This window comes from Copadichromis virginalis, linkage group LG11 (genome assembly GCF_057382275.1).
Source record: "Copadichromis virginalis isolate Kocher_CV1m ecotype Utaka linkage group LG11, C_Virginalis_male_GT1.1, whole genome shotgun sequence".
Taxonomy (NCBI): domain Eukaryota; kingdom Metazoa; phylum Chordata; class Actinopteri; order Cichliformes; family Cichlidae; genus Copadichromis; species Copadichromis virginalis.
The window spans coordinates 17669751-17690328 of record NC_140628.1 but is presented as its reverse complement, the minus strand read 5'-3'; the positions used below and the strand labels follow the sequence as shown (position 1 = coordinate 17690328).

At 39.5% G+C, this 20578-nt stretch overlaps 2 protein-coding genes across 3 annotated transcripts in view; both read right to left on the bottom strand.

The window, feature by feature from the left end:
• The window catches only part of bckdhb (branched chain keto acid dehydrogenase E1 subunit beta), a 78415-nt gene extending 69148 nt beyond the window's left edge, over window positions 1-9267 (bottom strand). The window contains exons 1-4 of the mRNA XM_085473404.1: window positions 8872-9267; window positions 6488-6565; window positions 6226-6294; window positions 1718-1851 (exon numbers count right to left, since the gene is read on the bottom strand). Of these exons, the coding sequence (XP_085329530.1) occupies window positions 1718-1851; window positions 6226-6294; window positions 6488-6565; window positions 8872-9049 (459 nt within the window). The 5' untranslated portion in view covers window positions 9050-9267. The remainder of the gene's footprint in view (window positions 1-1717; window positions 1852-6225; window positions 6295-6487; window positions 6566-8871) is intronic.
• Window positions 9268-9838: 571 nt separating this feature from the next.
• On the bottom strand, window positions 9839-20199 carry ttk (ttk protein kinase). Of its 2 annotated transcripts, none has more exons than XM_085473401.1 (25): window positions 20082-20199; window positions 19418-19505; window positions 19113-19335; window positions 18924-19030; window positions 18689-18832; window positions 18422-18533; window positions 18258-18339; window positions 18025-18140; window positions 17757-17844; window positions 17444-17552; window positions 17117-17342; window positions 15269-15375; window positions 14568-14711; window positions 14278-14447; window positions 13903-14048; window positions 13517-13643; window positions 13127-13219; window positions 12856-13013; window positions 12567-12718; window positions 12323-12447; window positions 11316-11390; window positions 11043-11219; window positions 10774-10870; window positions 10604-10689; window positions 9839-10521 (listed from the first exon to the last, which is right to left on the bottom strand). In XM_085473401.1, exons 2-25 carry the CDS (start codon window positions 19503-19505, stop codon window positions 10453-10455), a joined length of 3021 nt encoding a protein of 1006 aa, XP_085329527.1. In that variant the 5' UTR covers window positions 20082-20199; the 3' UTR covers window positions 9839-10452. The 2 variants fall into 2 exon arrangements, with proteins under 2 accessions (XP_085329527.1, XP_085329528.1); XM_085473402.1 differs by having other exon boundaries at window positions 17117-17339.
• Between the last annotated feature and the right edge of the window lie 379 nt (window positions 20200-20578).

Here is a 20578-nt window from a genome sequence, read left to right as displayed (position 1 = left end):
AGCTTCTAAAGATATTGAGTGAGAGACGTATGCGAGGATGCTGACTGTCAATCACAACAACAGTTACTTCGAGGTGTTTTATATTGTAAAGTAAAGTAAAACAAAGAAAGTAAAGTAAGTAAGGTACTCTATTTGATTTATATGAATTCTTTAAGTTAAGATGAGGCCTCGTTATCCAAGACCTTACATGTGATGAGAAGGACTTTAAATTATGTTCTGGATTCAGAGCTAATGAAGGGAAGTTAATATGGGAGAAATATGGGTGCCACTAGGAACACTGAGAATACCACTAGGAATGCAAATGCAAACGCAAACATGATCACATCCAAGACTTTTAGGCATCAATTTGAAGATTCAGCAACACTTTGTCTGTGACAACAGCAGAGCTGAGACCTGCAAAAGGTAAACACAGCATGTACCCGTACCACAAGAAGGTATATCAACTGCTTATCTGTAAACAGCCTTCTAATTTCAAATTTTAGCTACCAAGATAGATAAAAATTTAAACCTCACATCAAATTCAGCACATGGATATTTACCCATTAACAGGTTTTCTAAACTGAACAAGTTACAGGCTTGATTCAGAGACCTCCTGTAACCCAGGTTTCTCTTGTGTTACAAGGATTTAACAAAAAAAAAAAAAAAAAAAAAAAAAAAAAAGCTTCTTCAGGATCTATTGTACATCCAAACTACTATACAGAACATCTGAACACCAGAAAACAGATCAAGCAAGCAGGTACTTGTTTCTGTTACTCTACATCACGGGTGTCAAACATAAGGCACGGGGGCCAGAATCGGTCTGGTAAAGACTCCAATCCGGCCCACTGGATGGCTTGGGAAATTGTGAAGAAGTGCATAGTTTTTCAACTTTTTGATATTGAAGTTTCACAGCTTTTCCGACAGATAAAGAGCTCCTCACTGCCATTCATACTAAATACTAATTAAGTTATAAATTAACAATTAAGATTCTTTATTTGTCCTTGTAGAAAGATTTAATGACATTTGTTGGTGGATTAATGTAGTTAAAAAAAAAAAAAACAGTAATAAAAACAACTACAAAAAAGTCATTAAAAAAAAAAACACCTATATGCAAACAACAGGAATACATATACAAACATTGTCTTGACTGTTATGGCAGTAAATAAAATACAGAAAACTTATTTTGGTTACTTACAGAATTGCAAACAATCCAATACTGTACATGGAAATGACAGAAAAGTTCTTATTTTCCACCATCTACTCTAAAAAAGGTCTAATTTCTATATAATCTATATATTTATTTATTTACAGTGGGTCCATTTTTCATGATTTAGCAAAAACTTTTTTAATTTAAATGTAAACTCTTTTTTTCACACTACAGACTGCATGCAGGCCACAATGTAAAATGAATGTGAGATTTCTGCTCAGCATCACAGACATCACTTACACTTTTTAAAAATTCATGCTAAGCCAAAAACAACTCAGGCTTCAGACTGTAACCATTGGAATGGGTTTAAAATTATTTTGGTAGCAGTCTGAAAATTTCATGTGCTTTTTCCCCCCAGTACGTATGAAATCACGAGAGCTTAAAAAATACTGGAAAAAAAAAAAAAAAAAAAAAAAAAAAAAAATACAGCAGATTTTTAAAAAACAGACAGTTCCTTCATGGACATGTTGATATTTCTGGACCTGTACGAATACTCACATTACTTTGTCACAGAGCAAGGCAGCGCCATACCTGGTCAAAAGCAGGAAAGATGTAGTCAGCAAACTGGATCTCAGCGATGGCTGTGGCACCAGCGACAGCTACACCAATGCCAAATCCCACAATCCCCTGCTCACAAAGAGGAGTGTTGAAGACTCGGTCCTTACCTGGTGACAAGAAAAAATTAGGAAGGTAACACACACACACACACACAGAAAAAAAAAAAGTTCTCACTGAGCTTTTAAGGTTTCAGGATTGCTGGATAATGCATTGATTCAGAGAAATTTCTGAGACTTTTCACACCTGACTGAGGAGATCCCAGAGAAACCCACCGTTACAATGCCATGTGGTCCTAAAATAAATGAACTGAGAAGCTGATGACTTCTCCTGAGCTGTAACTAACCAAACCTGCAACAAACACACAACCCCCATGTAGTAAAAACAGGAAAGAAAAAAAAAAAATACTATTTTGCAATCTCCACCCTATAATCTGAGAAAGAACCGCAAGAGTGTTGCACTAAATTTGGGCTGAGAATGTTATTTTTTGCTCTCATCTTTGTGTATTTGCCAGCCCAGTGCTTTTTCTGTTTCTCTGGGAAGTGTGCTTCTCAGCAGCGAAACTCTGCCCTTATGTGCCCTCTGGACTCACAAAGTTCAATTAGCAACCGCGGCACCACAACCAAACCCCCACCCCCACCCCTCGGAGGAACACACAATTAAGTGATCAAAATTTAGTGCCTCGCTGCTCAGACTGAGGCCGACCTCAAAAATGAAAAAAAAAAAAAAAGCAGCGTCATGTGAAAGTGACAGTAAATAACGTGTGTGAGCTTCTGTGTCATCAAAGCAATCAGTAGTAAGTAATAACACAAAAAAGCCTCCACACACACACACAAACACACATCAAGTGATGCCAAAATAACTCTGTTGTGTTGCTGTTTGTGCTTCGTGAGTCTAGAATGCAATTTTAAATAGACGACATGGAACTTTTATAGTCAGCTGTCTGACACCCACACTGCATTCAGTGCAACGGGCTAAACGGGAGTGAGAGGAGAGCTAGTGCGCTGTAGCTCTCACAGCAATCAAGCACAGGCAGCCAGAGGTGGAAGGAGTGATCACTGAGGTGAATGCATCGGTCTCGTAAAAAGCCATTCATATGGAGTCCGCCCTGCATTACCCCTCTGTTGTGTGTAATGGCAGCGGGGCAGAGGTGTGTGCCATCCTTTTCAGTACAGAGAGGAATAAAAACAGCTTTGCTCTCGTCACTGTACACAAGGATGAGATGGAAAATAATGATCCCTTTCCAAAAGGTCAACACTTCTGATGTCAATGAAAACAAAAAGGCAGCGCCCGCTACTGTAGGGTGCGTTTGAGACTTCTCGCCATTTCCAGGCTGCATACAAATATCCACCGAAAATGTAAACAAGAAAGGAAATCTATTGACATCCAATTAGCCAATCAGCCTTGTGAGAAACGAGGAAAACAATTAAATTCTGTTGCTGCACACACACAGTCAGTCTCCACGCTTGTGTTATGGAGTGGCAGAGTTTAATGGAAGACATTTGCTATTTGGGTGCTGTTGCCATGTCATTAGACATTTGTGTACCCAAACAGATTTACTACTATGGTGGTCAATGATACAACCAAACCAAAGTGGTCATCTTCTTTTAAATAATACGTCATAACTGAATGACACTGTGGAGACAAAAAAAAAAAAAACCAAAAATTTTTTTCCTCCTTTTTAAATGCCAAACTACATTTTTCTCCACAGGTTGAAACTGAAAAAAAAAATTTAACTTTACCATGCAGGACAGCCAAATGCAGAGCATTTCCACCAAGCTGTTTTTTATTAATGTGCCTTTTATTCTAGAACACAAGTAAATAATTGTAATACTTGGCTTTAATGTAAATTCCATCTGTCATCAAAACCAGAAGCAAATGCAAACATGCTAAGTCACGAAGCATGTGGCCTAACTGTCCACTGAAACTCGAACTGCTCCAGTGGAGTCGCAAAACGTAATGGCAGGGGGCAGGGAAAAAAAAAAAAAAGAGTCAAAGGGGGCCTGCGAGGTGATTCTAACCTTCCTAAAATCAGTGCTTTAAACAAAACAGAAACGCCAAGTTTCCCACATTGCTTCAATTTATTCGCTTGAGGTTTGATTGGCACTCTTTTAATTAAGTCATGTCTTGTTCTGCGGTGGCCCAGGAACAGCATCTGTGTGGAGAATTAGCTCCACCAACTGTTTCTCTGTGTGGCCAACTCTTAATAGTCATTCAACTCAAATTCAGGGAAGACATATTAATTAGTGTTGGCCTTTGAAGATTTTCTTGATATTTAATTAAAATATGTACTGCTTTTGGTTGGAAACTTGACCACAGCCTGAAAAGCACAAGAATAAAAAACAAAACAAAACAAAAAACAAGCTCAGCAGCTTCTTCAGTTTAAGACCAGGCAGACATTGCCTCATTTTAACCACGAATTAGTCACAGAACTTAGACTCTGCAGGCTCAAATTCGATTTGTCATTCAACACAGTCTGCAGGGGGCTCCCTATCTCAGTTTTCCCACAATTCAGCATTAATTAACCCTAATGAGCTGTAATAACATCAATGGGATGCGTCAAGGTTATACTCACCGTCCCTAAGAGTGGTTCTGCCGGAGGTCTCTTCTTTTTCAAGGAAGAGACCTCCGGCAGAACCAGAGGAACCTGGCTGTCTCTTTAATACAGTACTTTGAGACAGTTACTGATGTAAATTCTTGTGAATCAGATTGATCTCAATGAACGGACCTGTTCTGACCCTCGTTTTAGACAGCAATGTGCCACAAGGCATCTATGAATTATGGGTATTATAGCAGACTTATTAAGCTATTGCTCATTTTCCGTCACATACTGTATATTATGTTGCAGTGGTGTTTGTAAATATGGCCAAAATTTCCAATCAAGAGGTCAGCATCTATGCAAGCAACCCTTGACTGCTGGAAGCTTAGGCTTAGCTCTGCTGTAAATGCTCTATTTTAGTATTTTTGTTTCCTACTCTTGGCTTTCTATGACATCAATAAGGTCCCTATCAGGTCCCTAATACGCTGAGCTGATATAAAAGCCACAGCTCATAGTCTGTCCAATATAAAGGTGAGCCGATCCTATTCAAAGTGAGGAGTCAGGTCATGACAAAAGTCCAGTGTGAGTACACTGTTACCAGAGAGGTTGCAGGATTAAAGCTGAACAGACAACAAGTGTGGAAACAAAAACAGAAAAAACCCAGTCCTCACATTGCCTGGCAGTCTGTCACAGGTTATATGGACACTTGATTAGAAATGGAACAGAGGCATCATTAACATTATTATTGACACCCGATATTTTCTGACTATTACAAGTTAAAATGTTGACTGTCAGAGCTGTAGAGCAGCAGCTGCAGCATTACACTCTTTAAGGATTTGGATCTCAATGATCAGGCAAGATTAAAATTACAATTTTCAAAACTTTAACAATATACTGTTAATGAATTCAATAGTTGTGATAAAAACGATTTTTTAACTGCTTAAACAAATATAATAGTGGATGTCACAAAACAGTATTTATGTCTGTGGAGCTCTGCATTTCAGTGCCAAAAGTTTCAGTATATCTTGTCCACTGACTGCATTATACATTACACCTGTGCTTCTCCGGCTGTCACTGAGACTGCATACAGGCCAGATCCTCTTCACCAGGATCTGTCTGAACGACCTGCAGGATTCTGAGTGTGCTATTTAAGAATATCAGAAAACTTCAGAGAAAATAATGAGCCCCAAAAACAAAACTTATAACAGTGAGCTTCATACTATATCAGCTCATTGTAAGGCTTCCCCTACAACGACTGACACGTGTGCCAGTAGCTCATGCTGGTCCTCTGGGTGAAGGCTAGGCAGTACCTGGCCCTTCCCAGAGCAGTGGGTGGTGAGATTCTCAGCAGTGTTTTGCTGCCATCTAGTGGCAAAAAAAAAAAAAAAAAAAAAATCACACCGACAACAGGTTACTAACATTTTTTTTCCTTTCAACTATTCAGGTGTCACTTTTGAGAGGGATTCTTAATGTCTACCGTGCATTTGAAGAACCTAAAGACAAGTCAGTCTTTGGTCACAGTGTAAGATTTAGCGGACTTTGCACTATTTCCAAGACTACAACGGGGCTCTTTTTGAGATTATTTTCCATGATGCTCGTAATTGTAATAGTCAAGGTGAAAAACCTTTAAACAATGGAAAAGAAACAGAGGGAAACAGAATGGTTACCCAATACTTCACAATGCTGACAGAGCACCCATTGTTCAGCTGCCTGAACTTCACCTTCCATGAGCCAAAACAAGCAAACGTCAATGAGGAAAAAGGCTGACTTAAGACAGCTCAAAATTATGTTCCTTACCACCAATATACCAACCAAGAACAACTTAAATTAGGAGGGAAAAATTTTTATGATTTTTTTGTGATGCCGTGCATTGGTACGCATCGCTGAAATCAGGTAAACCTCGTTTGTTTTAAGGTCAGCGTTAAAATAGAAAGCAGCATCTTACCATATTTGTCCCTCAGCCCCACTGTGCATCGGAACACTCCACCGAAGGCGACATCTTCCCCAAAGATGACTGCAGAGAAACAAGAGTACAATACAGTCAGCACCGTTAGTGCTCAAGTACGCAAGAGTGAAAAATACTGAAAACTCCTTAGATTAAGCCACTTTGAATGTTTTAGATTTCAATAACTTGGACAGCTTGATTCATACTTTCATGATTGTTAGGCAGCCTGGAGGTTTACAGAGTGTGTCTGCGTGCCTTTTACCTGCGGTAGGATCGCTGGCCAGAGTGTTGTCCAAGGCACTCGTAATGGACTGGAACAAGTTCATCTTCTGGGTAGGACCTTAAGGTGAAACACTTAATTTTAAAAAAATGAAGAACTTCACACATAAAAAAATACGTATGTCTTAATGGTTTTACACAACTAGGCCTCAACTGAACAGGTACTGCAGGAAAAACACATCAACTGTGATTTGATTTCCTGTTTTCAATGGAGTACACACTGTGTTACAAATTAAAGAACACAAAAGAATAGCATGTTTTCAACAAGGGCAGGAAAGGAAAAAAAGCAAAGAAAAAATGATACAGCATGGTTTTACAATATTTGATTACAATATATTTTTGCAATTTATTGTATATTTTATATTACAACATTGCGATATTGTATTGACGCAGGCATGCCAAATATGGATATTTTAATAAATAAATTAAAGCACAACAAAAAAGAGGGCTCAACTCGCTTGAAAGAAGGCAACCTTTCTGCAATCATTCTCAGACAGGTTGTCGAAGGTTTGCAAATAACTGCTGTTTAATTTATAAACGCATACAGATTGCCACCATGTTGCCATCAATCTGGATGAATATTTATCAATGAGCACAACTCGATAGGACCTGAGCCAACTGGCTACCAGCTGGTTGTATTCTGGTTATATTCCTACAGAACAGGAAGGCTGATGAGCACAAATGGAGTAGTGAAATGTGACTTTCTGTCCATACAGACAACAACAGATATGTGATTTATGAGGATTTATAGCAGTTAATTGCTGTATTTTTAAAAACATGTTCAAGAGTTGGCAACTTGACTTCACTGAATTGCAGACTGATAGTAGACTGACACCATCTTTTTTTTTCCAACAACAAAAAACAAAATAACTAAAATCTGATAACATTATTTTATTGGATAAGACAGATATTGAAAAAGTTTAACTCTGAGTACATAATTTGCAGTTGAAACAATTTGAAATTGAACTTTATGTTTTGAAATACTCAGCTTATTGCAAAATGTTAAAAATTTGGATTAAAGTATTGTGATAATATTGTATTGTGGGGTGTCAGGTGATTCCCACCTACAATTTTCAGTACCATGTTGTGATTCTGGATCAAGTAAAAGTATATTATAGAATAAGCAATCAGCTTAGAGCCTGGGACTAGATCACACTACAAGGAAAAATTAAATACATTTTTAGTTACTTCCTTAGTAGCAGCAGGTAGCTTTGAATGTTTTATTTTCTCAGTTTTACACCAGGTGCCCTTCCTGAGCCAAGAGACAGTGTCTCCTCCCAGCATCAAACCAGAAATCTTTCACTTGTCTGGCAACAAGTAAGTCGAGGGCTGTTTTCTGCAATGGTGTGTGCTATTGCTTTGTTATTTCAGCATTCATTAACCAGGTAAAAAGACTGGACCCATTTACAAGAAGTCGTATGAACGCTGTGGCTATGAACCCACAAGATGCACGAGCTTTTCATGTAAGTGAAACAGAGCATCCTTTGGGGGGCCTAAACAAAGACACTGCATTAACCTCCTTGGACCTGGCGTCCACATATGTGGACATCACATTTTGGGTTATTTAGACCAAAATACTCAATTTTGCTCTACAAGGGCCTGATATCCACTTACGAGGACATTATACTGCTACTGTTCTATCAAAAAATTTAAACGAATATCCTCATACGTGGCTCTTATTTTCCTTAAAAACAAAAATAAGGTAAAAAAAAAAAAGAAAATCTGGTAATTCTTTGTTTTTACATTCATCGGGCCCCAATATGCCCAAATATCAAAGAGAAATTAAAATGTATGTTGTGGAAGAGTTCGGGTCTTAGGAGGTTAAACATAAAATGTCCAAATCCCCATTTTGGTTTATTCTAGAATAAAATAATGATAATAATAATAATAATAATAATTTAAAAAAACACCACCAACAACACACTGGTGAGCCTTGCCGTCAAGAGTTGAGGATAATACTGTAGGATCCTTTCCATGATGAGGACAGCTTCACAACAGCTTCACAAAAGGACGATGAAGGTGGAACTCCAGCAACACTTACGGGAAGATGAACAACATGACAGTATGTCACAAGACCCTGATGAAGGCCACAAGACTTAAAGTCTTCCCTTAAGTGTTGCCGGAGTTCCTGCATTGTGAATTCTTTCATTCTCTCCATGCACCTTGGAAGTAGGTGAAGTTGTGCCAGAAATGTTTTTGCTCTGACTTAACAAGTAAACAGAAGACCCCACGTGCAGCTGTTTCACGCCCTTTAACCATACACGGTGTAATTCACGGTGACAGCTCATTTCTCGGTTGAACTGAGGACATTCCAGCGGTATCAACACGACCCGCTCCCCCATGTTAGCCGGTTAGCCAAACACTCACCGTACTGAGACGGGACGGGGTCAGGCTGAAAGGTAAAGTGTGCCGCATGCCTTCGTTGTGTTTTTGTGCGGGAGCTGCAGTTCGGCGACAGTTTTAGCAGCGTGGTCCCCAGGGAGCCGGGAGCGATGGAAAGTTTCGAGTTTGCACCTCGAAGGAAGAGCCGAGCAGCAGCCGCCATCACTGTTGTTATAAGTGAACAGGGAGGGCAAGATGAACCTACGACTAAAGATCGTCTATTAGAGCAAGCTCCCAATTCTAGCGGAGGGAATTGTTTCGCTCCCGATCAACTTCCGGGACTTTCCCAAAAGCTTCAGTAAACGACGCTGAGAGATTTCATGCTAGCTTGTTTAAAACAAATATTGCTATACTCATTAGAATACGAGTAGGAGAGACCCCACTCTTTGTGATTTCTGGGAATGGTGGCGGAGTGAGAGCTCTTTTCTTCCTGCCTCAGCCTCAGCGAGTGAGGCCGTGATTGGTCAAAAGGGAGGGTGGTGTGCGCAGTACGTACAGGTGTCTAAAATCGTTCACTAGACGCAGTTTCAGTTCTACGGAAGAGGATTAGGGCCACTGGGAAAAAAAAAAAAAGTGGGCACGTCTTTTTTTTTTTTTCTTCTTCTTTTCCTGAATTCTGAGAAAAAAGTCAGAATTCTGACTTTGATCTCAGAATTTAATTCTTACTTTTTTCTCAGATCTTTTTTCCCCAGTGGCCCTAATCCTCTTCCGTACAGTTCCCTGTGATGTAATTCATTTATATATATTCATATGTATTTCATATATTATTTTATTTATCAACTCACGGTACAAATGTATAAGTATTTTTTACAATAGTATATGAAAATTTCTACATTTGTGTGTAAAGCATTTGTATTACAACTCGATAGTATTACTGCCCTCACAGGAAGAAGCTTCAGGTTCAAGAAAAAAAGTTTCTACATGTCAATGGAAAAAAACAAAGCACAAACTCTTATGGTACAATATAGTATGTTTATTGTATTATACTATACTGCACAAACTGATAAGCCAAAACATTAAAACAAACTTAAGTGAGTAACACTTAGAGATTCTACCATTCGTGTGGATTTCTGAAAGGTACTACCCACATAAATTCTGTTGCAGACCAAGCACATCCTGTAATGGCAACAGCACTCCCTGAAACTGCTCAGGAAGGGTTCAAAAACACACAGACACAAAGTTTTTTCCTGATCTCCTCAGAATCTGAAACAGCATTCACAGGATGCACTGAAACAAGCCAGTCAATTCCCATGGGACTGAAAGTCCATCCTGCAACCGACAGGATCCAAATGAGCCACTGCCAAATGTCTGGCATCTCTGACTACAGGTCAGAGCTTTTGGGGGGTTCTTTTGGTGATTTAAACAACACAATACTAAACAAGTAGTTTTAATGATGGCTAAATGGCTTGTGCTTATATTTACTAATGAGTAAAAATGAAACAATGTGCTATTTTGTTTCAAGAAAAACAAAGATATTGCTTTGTTTATCTCACAAAAAAGGGAAACTTTAGTGGTTATGAGTGGTTTAAAAGAACCAAATCAGCCACAACACATTTTCCAGGGCAGTTAAGATGATGACTTTGCACACTCTGCAACATCCAGCTTCCTGCCACTGCTGCACATTCTTGCCAAATTCTGTGACGATGAGAGAGCAAAGTTAGCGCTTCAGAAACTTGTTTAAGAAGTCTGAGAAGAAATTTTGGGAAGTTATTCTTACATTAGCAGCTCGAATGATGCTGTTTGGAGACTGGAGGGCTGCGAGGTCTGTCAGGATCTTCTTAAGATCGTTGTTAGAAGGATATTCTGGAACAGAGTACAGGTGAATTTCTAACGTTAACCTGGCATCTTCTTAGTACACAAACTTGTTACTGATTGATGTACATGTACCGTGTTCAGGTGATGCTTGTGGTTTGAGCTGCAGATACGGATGCTCCAGCAGTTCTGCAATGGCAATTCTCTCTCTGGGGTTTCGTACCAAGCATCTCTGGTAAAAGGAAAAAAAACAAAAAACAAACAAAACAAAAGCTGAATATTTTTATTTTACATGACCTCAGTAACACTTCTAATAAAGACTCATCAACAATTGATTGGACAGATTCTCATTTTAATGTGTGTAAAACTGTAACACAGAAGTCCCATCTATGGCATCATTTCACCTTCAACACATCGAGCAAATCCTTCTCCGAGATGTCAGGAAACTCTATTTTATGGGAGGGATCGATGATGGCGTGCAGCTTGCTGATCTGGTTGGTGATGCTTTGGAACGGAGTCTTCCCGTAAGTCATACAGTACAGAATACATCCGAGGGACCACACATCACCTTTGGGGCTGATCTGTTGAACAAAATTAGCAGAAGGTGTCTTACCTACTGTTGCATTCTCGGTTTGGTTAGTGACTCTGTCAAATCAGTAAAAACGAAAGTAACACACCTTTGAGCGTGCTTTTCCTGTCTGGGATGACGTGTCTTTGATGGCTTCAGGGGGCATATAGTTCAGAGTTCCTACCTGTGTTGACAAATGATTACGTATTACACATGTTAAGCCATTTTTCCCAACTGATTGACATCCTTAAGCTGAGCTGCAGCTTCAACTTATTTAACAGAACTTAAATTAGAAAACTGTCATTTTCTGTTGTCCCTCACAGTATGCTCATTTAGAGTTGCTTTGCATGGTTTGAAGTTCAAAATCATTCTTCTGTATCTTGGTGCAATCCCTGACTTCATCCAGTGTCTGAAGAGTTGCCGTTTTAGCTCTGCTTCAGCCTTCCTCTGATTAGCATTTTTACCCAGTGAAAAGCCGCTCACTAGATATTCTCTCTCTCTTTCCTTTAAAGACCATTCTGTTTTTTGAACTTCAGCAGGTCGTTTCAAAGATGCTACAATATACTTAGGACACCACCCCTGCAGAGATTTTGATTTATTAAAGCAAAAGAAGAAGAAGAAAAAAATCCTCAAAAAAAAAAAAAAAAAAAAAAAAAAACCCCACACAGGTGAAATAAATTTCTTTAACAATGGCTCTGTTGCTGTAACTTTCCCAGTAGGCCATGATCACAGGCCGACAAGCATCTGGGCCGCACCTTAGTGGAATGCACTCATTCATACATCTGTGTTATTAATTCAATGTGCTTTTTCCTGCGATGTCAAAACATCTGCTGGTCTATTGGAAGAAATGACCGTGGCCCTCCATCTATCTTATCTGAAAGACTCTGGAACAGATACCATTTGTAGCCTGGGACTGGAAGTATGCAGACATTGACCATGCTAACCAGAAAATGTCTGACTATCAGGCTATACTGGACAGTCTAGCACAGATATCATCACCCCTCTAGAGTCCACCAGATTGTTTTCCAGCAATTTCATTCCTTTGTAGTTTGATTGCTTGGGACCCAAGCTGACATGACACACGAGAGGTTCAGTGTATTAATTAGTATGACTTACTTGTGAATCCTTCATGATGCTCGTTACATCTGGTTGGATTCTGTTTGCGATGCCAAAATCGATCAGTTTCAGCGAAGCATTCACTATGACGAAGTTAGCTGGTTTCAAGTCGCTGTGGATAATTCCTATACAGAACACACATGCAGTGGTTAGAAGTGACCATCAGTTACTATGACATTTATGACATTTGAACAACACTGAAAATGGTAGTCAACTGATAGTGGGAGGCACAAGAGAAATGAACCGTGTTTGTGGATGGTGTGGACGGCCTCCAGCATGTTCTTCCAGTAGAACTTCCTCTCTAGAGGGTTCACAGTTTTGCGCTTTCGCAACCAAGTGTTCAGATCCAAGTTTCCACACTCCATCAACATGTAGATGTAGCTGTTGGTTATTTCACTGAAAGAAACAAACACAACCCACAAAAAACACAACCATCAGGACATTTATTGAGGCAGAGATGTATACTTCAGGTAAACAATAGAAAAAAGGCTGCCTAATTTAAAAAATAATTTCTGGATAGGCTGTGCACTCACTAGTCATAGAGCTTTATAATCTGGTCGCTGTACTGCTGCAGGTGGTTCAGATGTTCAATTTCATTTTTGTAACTCTCTATAGTCTGGGCGTCGGCCTCCTCGAGGTTCACATATTTCACTGCATACAGCTGCTTTTTATGATCGAGCACCTGGTAAACCTGGAGGGGGAAAACAAGCAGTTGTTTAAAATACAAGATTAGAGGCCGACTGGACTGTCAGACTGTGGTGAAATGTTTTTGGCATTATGGGAACTCCTTAACACTGTTGTTACCTTACTCGATCCCCCGCGTCCAATCATCTTCAGAATGAAGAACTGCTTCCCCTTAATCGTAATGGATTCATTGGACAACGCACTGAGGGAAGCCTAAAATGAGATCCAAACAAAGATACAGTTTCCCATTAAAGTTGAGAGTAGTATTTAAATTACTGCTGATATTTCCAACTGACTGAACTCTGTCTACTTGGCATTCAAGTAACTGTTTACTGTTCAGTCAAGCTGGGAAAAAAAAATGTTTATACTATCAAGTGCTTTTCCCCACACACACATCTAAAATCTTTAATTAAAAACAAACAAAACAAAACAGCAACAAAAAACTCCACAGTATGTTGTTGGTTTTTTTAATGTATAAGACAAAACCAAAAGGAGGGCATGAACATATACCTGTGGTGTCTGGGCACACAACGTTTGATTTAGAGGTGTGCATGGCTGCTGAGCAGGCCCAGCTCTGTGTGCCGCTGCTGCAGAGGAAGACACTTCAGGGCCTCTCTTTACAACAGGAGTAATGAAGCTGAGAGGGGACAAATACAGGCATGCAGAGTGTGACATTTTATTTCAATAGAAATATTCTAGAATACAAAAGTATTAGCTTATTGATTTGAAGTAGAATTGACTTTTAGCGCAACTTTTTAGCACCCTACAATAAAGCATACATTTAAATACCGTTCCCAATGGAAACTAAAGAGCAGAATTACAGATATGAAAAAACACTTTTGCTTATGCTGCATATTTAAAGAGAGATTTCACAAATACCCAAGTCAGAGTATTACCTGTTAGCAGCTGGATATCTATTGCTGTTAGGCGTTTCGCAGACTGTTTGTGAGTTAGCTTTGGATGGAAGTTGGAGGGATGGTGTAAGGAAAGATTCTGCCAGACGAGGAATGGGTCTAGGTTCAGGGGGTGTTGTCTGTTTAACCTTATAAGGGGGAAAAAAAACAACAACAAAAAAAACGTTTAAGGTTTTGAGACATAATCAAAATAAATGTTTACATACATGTTCTAAGTGAAGATAATAAACACCCACCAAGTCTTTGGATATTTCACAGGGAAGACATAAGCTAACACCAGCTTGCATGTAGAAAAAAAACAAACTAAAATCAGTGTATCTAAAAATTTAGCAGTAGATTTAAAAAGGGCCATCAGACCTCAGGAGAAACATGCCGGTTGATGGAAGTTGGGATCTTCCACTCCGATAAAGGCTCCCTGCTCGCAGGTTTAGGCTGCTCTACCGAACGTCTGACAGGGACCCGAGCAGGAAGCTGTACTTCCTGGATTCCACCACATGCAGACATTACGGGAGCACTTGCTTGCAAATCTAAAAGAAATTTGGAAAATATATAATGCATTTAAAAAATAACAATGTATTTAAATTTAATTTAAATTTAAAAGCATGTTCAAGTTTTGACCCATACAATGAACTGACTTAGATCTCTACCTGTGGGAGGGTCCTCCTCACTGGTGGGCAGTAGCCGTTTCTCTCCAGCTTTAAGGTTATGTATGGCCATGTCCAGGAGCTCGGCTGGCTTCGCATTTAAAGTGTGGGCTTTGTGCAGAATTGAAGTTGCTTTGTTGACATTACCTAAAAAGAGAATAGTAGGGGCATAAATAAATGGCACTTCAATTATGTTTTAATGAACGATTGATTGATTAGTAGACATTCTTATGGCTAAACAACACAAAATACAGACAAAACTTTTCACTCGCTAGCAAATGTTTGGCATGCATTTTGAATAAACTATGCAGACATAGTGATCCATCGATCAGATCTAGACAAAAATCATGTTCCTTCCAGGTGTATATGGGACCTTATTGTAACAGATTACACTGAGATAGACATTTATTAAAGACATTGTGATTACTGATTACAATGATCTTTCTGTAATAAAGTTACACTACAGCAACTGGCTTCAGTTATGGCAATACTGTTTTTCTAAAGCACCGACTTAATTAGTTGCTTTTACAGCAGTACATTGCCGCTCTGGACTACCTATTATTTTTCCAAAGTGGTGCCACCTTTAAATTTAAATTCTTCAAGGAGGAGTCTTGAAGTTGTGCAAAACAATGTCCTTATTTGTACGAGTTGCTCCTTATTTTCAGCTTTTTGTTTTGAGAATGTGGTTCCAGAAAATTACATACCTTGAGAGACCTCAAACTGGGCATGTGCTATGTGGACAAAGGCAAAGGCTTTGCAGTTGGATCTTGCAACTATGAAGTGGTCCTGTGCTTCATCTGGATCCTCGATCCTCCAGAAGAAAAAGGAAACAATGATACACTTAAAGAGCAGTACTGATAGCTATCATTTGGTTGTGCCAATGCTTTTTTTGGTGGGACTGAAAGGCTATGTGGACAGTTGAAAGCACTGCAAAACCTTGGTCTTCTGTCAGTGGGTTTCATGATGTAGTCACCTGAAATGGTTTTCACTTCACAGTTGTGCCTTGTCAGCGTTTCACTGTGTAATTTCTTTCCCTCTTAATGGGGTTGGGACCATCTGTTGTGCTGTGCAGAAGTCAGGTCGGTACACAGCTGACAGCTCTATTTGACAACTGTTAGAATTCATATTATGGCAAGGACAAATCAGCTAAGTAAAGAGAAATGACAGTCCATCATTACTTTAAGAACTGAAGGTCAGTCAGTCTGGAAAATTGCTTAAACTTTGACTGTGTCCTCAAGTACAGTCGCAAAAATTATCAAGCGCTATGATGAAACTGGCTCACACAAGGACCGCCCCAGGAAAGGAAGACCAAGATTCACCTCTGCTGCTGAGGATAAAGTCATTCGAGTCACTAGCCTCAGAAACCACAAGTTAACAGCACAACAGATTAGAGCAGATAAATGCCACATAGAGTTCTACTAGACACATTTCTACGTCAACTGTTCAGGCAAGACTCAATCAGGTCTTTAGGGTCAAACAGCTACTAAGAAAAGCAACAAGCAGAAGAGATTCGTTTGGGCCAAGAAACATAGGGAATGGACATTAGACTAGTGGAAATCTGTGCTTGGTCTGGTGAGTCCAAATTTGAGATCCAAATTCAAGATCTTTGGTTCCACCTTTGGGTGACGCAGAAAAGGTGAACAGATCATCTCCACATGCATGGTTTCCATCGTGAAGTACGGAGGAGGTGGTGTGATGGTGTGTGGGTGCTTTGCTGGTGACACTGTTGGGGATTTACTCCAAAATGAAGGCACACTGAACCAACTTGGCCACCACAGCATCCTGCAGCGACATTCCATCCCATCTGGTTTACATTTGGTAGGACCAGCTACCAATTAAGATGGTTTGGGATGAAATGGACCGCAGACTGAAGGCAAAAGGGCCAACACATGTTCAGCATCTCTGGGAACTCCTTCAAGACTGTTGGAAAACCATTTCAGGTGACTACCGATCATTTCACAACATTTCAAGGAAATTTGCAATAAAGATATAAATTATATTATGTTTTATCAGTGATTGCAGCTTGCAGGCAGAAGATTTATTAGTTAAAACAAAATGCATTGCCTTTTCCATCTTTGTTTTTCCAGTGACAACCTAATTCAAAGTGTGAATTTATTGCCACAAGGTGCTAGCAGTACCAATGCAACCATAACGACAGCATTATATCCAGAGGATAAGTCAAATGTAAGTGCAAAAGCAGCCCAGGTAGTGTATTCCTTGTAACTCCAAGTAAAAGTATAACTTAACAATTTTTAATTTAACATAAAAAAAATAAATAACAACCTTGCAACTCTTTAGGAGCCACATAATAAGATTCAAATCTAAAAATCTTGTTCCCACCTTTAGCAGAAATTTAGCAGAGTACTGTGCTTTGTTGAAAGCTGTTAAATTAGGAGGCTGGCATGTGGCTGAGACATGCTTGGCTTTGTCTCATTGTTTTGCCCACTGAGAAACATAAACGCATGGCTCCAACGAATCATTGATATCATGATTTAACACTTTTATAACAATTTATATTGGTATTATTGTGAATGATATGATGGGGCACTCACCCTTTTAGTTCTGCATATCGGACTAGTATTCTGGCGTAGGTGGCATTTTTGCTGTATTGTCTGACTGGCAGCTTGAAGAAGACTTTAGAGTAACAGTCCTTGAGCTTATTCAGAAGGTTGATGTCTGTGTGAGGGTTCCCTCTCTTCTCCAGGTTAGTCAGGTATGCCCAACATGACTCGGGAGAGTTGGAATTGACGACCTGATCGAAATTGTAAGTTACATCTGCTAGAAAGGAAAACAGTCATGAAAACAGAAGGGGACACAGTGTCTTTCATTCACACAACTATAGAAAATAAGATTCCACATGGAAATATGTAATGTAGTACCTTCCATTCTTGAGGCGTTCTTTGTGTAACATGTGTGAAGGAGAGTTGTGGTTGAGTCTATGGCTGCCTGGTCCTCCCAGGTGGATTTCTCTGGACTAAGAGCTGGTTGCTGAGAACACACACACACACACACACACACACACACACACACACACACACACACACACACACACACACGCACGCACGCACGCACAAAAGGATTCAACATTTCTTTCTTTGGCTCAAGCTAAGGTTCTTCACACAACAGATCATTAGAAACTAAAGCCACCAAGTGTGGAATTTGAGAGGTACAAATACGTTTATTTGTACTCACTTGAACACACACTATATCCCGATCCACAGCACTGTTCTTTGAGGAGGATAGCCCAAATATTGGGTTCATATTTGAACCAGATGTTTGCCTAAGACAGTGACACAAATTAAGCATGAACAAACCTGATATAGGTTTCATTGACACTGCAGGACATTACACGCAAAGTAAATTCACTTAATTACATATATTTCAATTGTATTTCTCAGATCATCCCACCCCCTGCCTACATTCACTACATTTTAACCAAAATAAATAAACATAAACATACCTGGACAAACTTGTGGGGATTGATGCATCGCTTCCTTTGGAGACCCTGCTATTATTGTAGTCATCATCATCATCCTTTTCTGGGATAGAGAAAGGTACTATGGGAACTCTTGCTGGCTACAAAGCAAAAATGTAAGAGCAGAACTTGGGATCCTCAAAGACCTTTTGGTAATGGGTAACACGGAACAGTTTCAAGTGAAAAAACAAACAAACAAACAAACAAACCCCACAGACCATTCCAACTGCTCTCTTGCGCTGAGATCCTGTCCTCCAGCCTGGTAGTTGGTCATCTGGTGCTCCACCAAGGGAGTCCCTCCTGAAGGACAGAGAACAAAAAATGTCAGATGTTCCCCCTTAGAAAAAGCCTTCTGGGAGGTTGAGAACCACTTTATTCTTACCCCGAACTAAAAATACTTGAGAGCTGCAAGTCACCTGTCCCATCTGACGTTCTGCTTACTTTTTGTAACTCTGAGCCTTTTTTGACAGAGTCCTGTGCATCACTGTTTGGTACTGACAGAAAGAAAACACAAAATATTTAGAAGAGAAAAGCATGATTGGGAAAAGGGCATTATTACATTTGAGCTCTATTGTGACTTTCTACTGCTGGACAGTCAAGTCAAACAGCAACATGTATATAATGACACAAGATAAACATGAATGCTCACCTGGTAAATTTTCCTTATCCTCTGAACTCCATAGTTGTGCTTTTCCATTCTGAATTCTTCGCAAAGCAGCCTCCAGCTGTTCTTTCGGTTGGGCACCCACCTGAACAGCATTCTGCAATATGTAGATGCCTCTCTTTGCGTTGCCTGGTAAAGTGTTAGAGATTAAATTAAATATTCTACATAGCATTTCTTGAGAACTGGCACATGTTTTGAAGGACAAACATCACATGTCTACCTTGAGAAATCTCAAACTGTGCATGTGCAATGTGGACAAATGCAAAATTCTGGCTGTGGGACCTTGCCACGTTGAAGTTAGGCTCTGCCTCACTGACATCTTGAATTCTAATAGAAAAAAAATAAATAAATGACCCAGTGAATGCACAGATGAAAATATAATTAAACCAAGAACAGCATTTCTACTCACGCTTTCAGCTCTGCAAATCTGACCAACATCCTTGCGTAGCTCTCATTATGACAGTGTTTTCCCAGTGGCATATTGGAGAACACCCTGGTATAAAAGTCAATGAGCCTGGTGAGGTGATTACTATCCAAGTGAGGGTCTCCTTTTTTCTCCAAGTCCATCAAATATGAAAGACATGATTCGGGTGAGTTTGAGCCAATGACCTGGTTAATATTGTCTGTGTCATCTGTAACAAGCACAAAGTGTCACAGTTATGCACGGCAATGTAGACATCTGGCATACATGACTACTTGTTAATCCTTTGTTACCTTCATTGAGATACTTTTTAATTTTGTTAAGCTTTTGATAAAGCATGGCAAGTTTCTGCTTTCTGTCTGTGTGCTCCTCTTCCTCCATCTGAAATGATGAGTTCAGTCAACACAAATAACAAATGAGCCCAAATGAATATAAGCATTTTGCTTGAATAACAAGAACACAAAATCCAGCACAGAAAATGCAATTTAATGTTAATATGACGCGTTTATTAACAGTTATTAATAATGGGGAGCTAGGACTGCAGACATTTAAAAAGAAATCCAGAGCTGTTGTTAAAGGAGTAACCGACACTGAGACAATTCTCAGTATTTAATTAACATTAAGTTACCAGTTTTGTGTGATTTCTCATTCTAAGGTGAGGAATACCTAGAAGGTACTATATGCTGACTTGGTGAGCAGCAAGAAATAACCTAGATAACAAGTTGAAGACAAGTTACTGAACAAATGCTTTCCTTATAAACCTGGATAGCTTCGTGTTTACAATCGGGGCTAGCTCATTTTCCGGCTAGGTAGCATGTAGCAATTTTGCTCAAGATAACTTGCTCATCAAATCTCCCCACTGTGCCGAAGACTCGCGCACTCAAGTGAAGTTAAACACGCATTAGAACACTTTTAAAAACATGACGTTAAAGTGCAGTAAAGCGAAAACCATCTCACCGTGTTTAGGCCTGCCACAAAAAAGTCTCTTGCGACGGGAATTACAGCACAATACACAGGGAAAAAGGCTCGACTTCAACTGCCAGATTTCAAATATGCCGCTTCCGTTGGCGTTGTGTATTGATTGGGTCTTTGTGATGACGTCACGATGCGTTCAGTTTACAAACAAGCAAGACGACAATAATAAAGGATAAATATAAGGGAGACGCGTGTCTCTCTAAACGTTTTTTGAGAAGTATCTATAGATATTTACCAGCGCGTTGTAATTTTTATAAATACTTCTAGTTTGTATTTTGAACGTGTATAAATTGAAATATGCAAATATTTTTCAAGAAGGGGCTCAGAGCCGATGTCTGATGTAATCTCGCTGTCCTCATACGTGTCCTGTATCACCCTCAAATACTTGTCTACCACTTTTGACTTCCTCATGCAATACCACAGTTCCTTTCTTGGCACCCTATGATGCTGTATATGCTTTCTGTAGCTCCACAAAGACA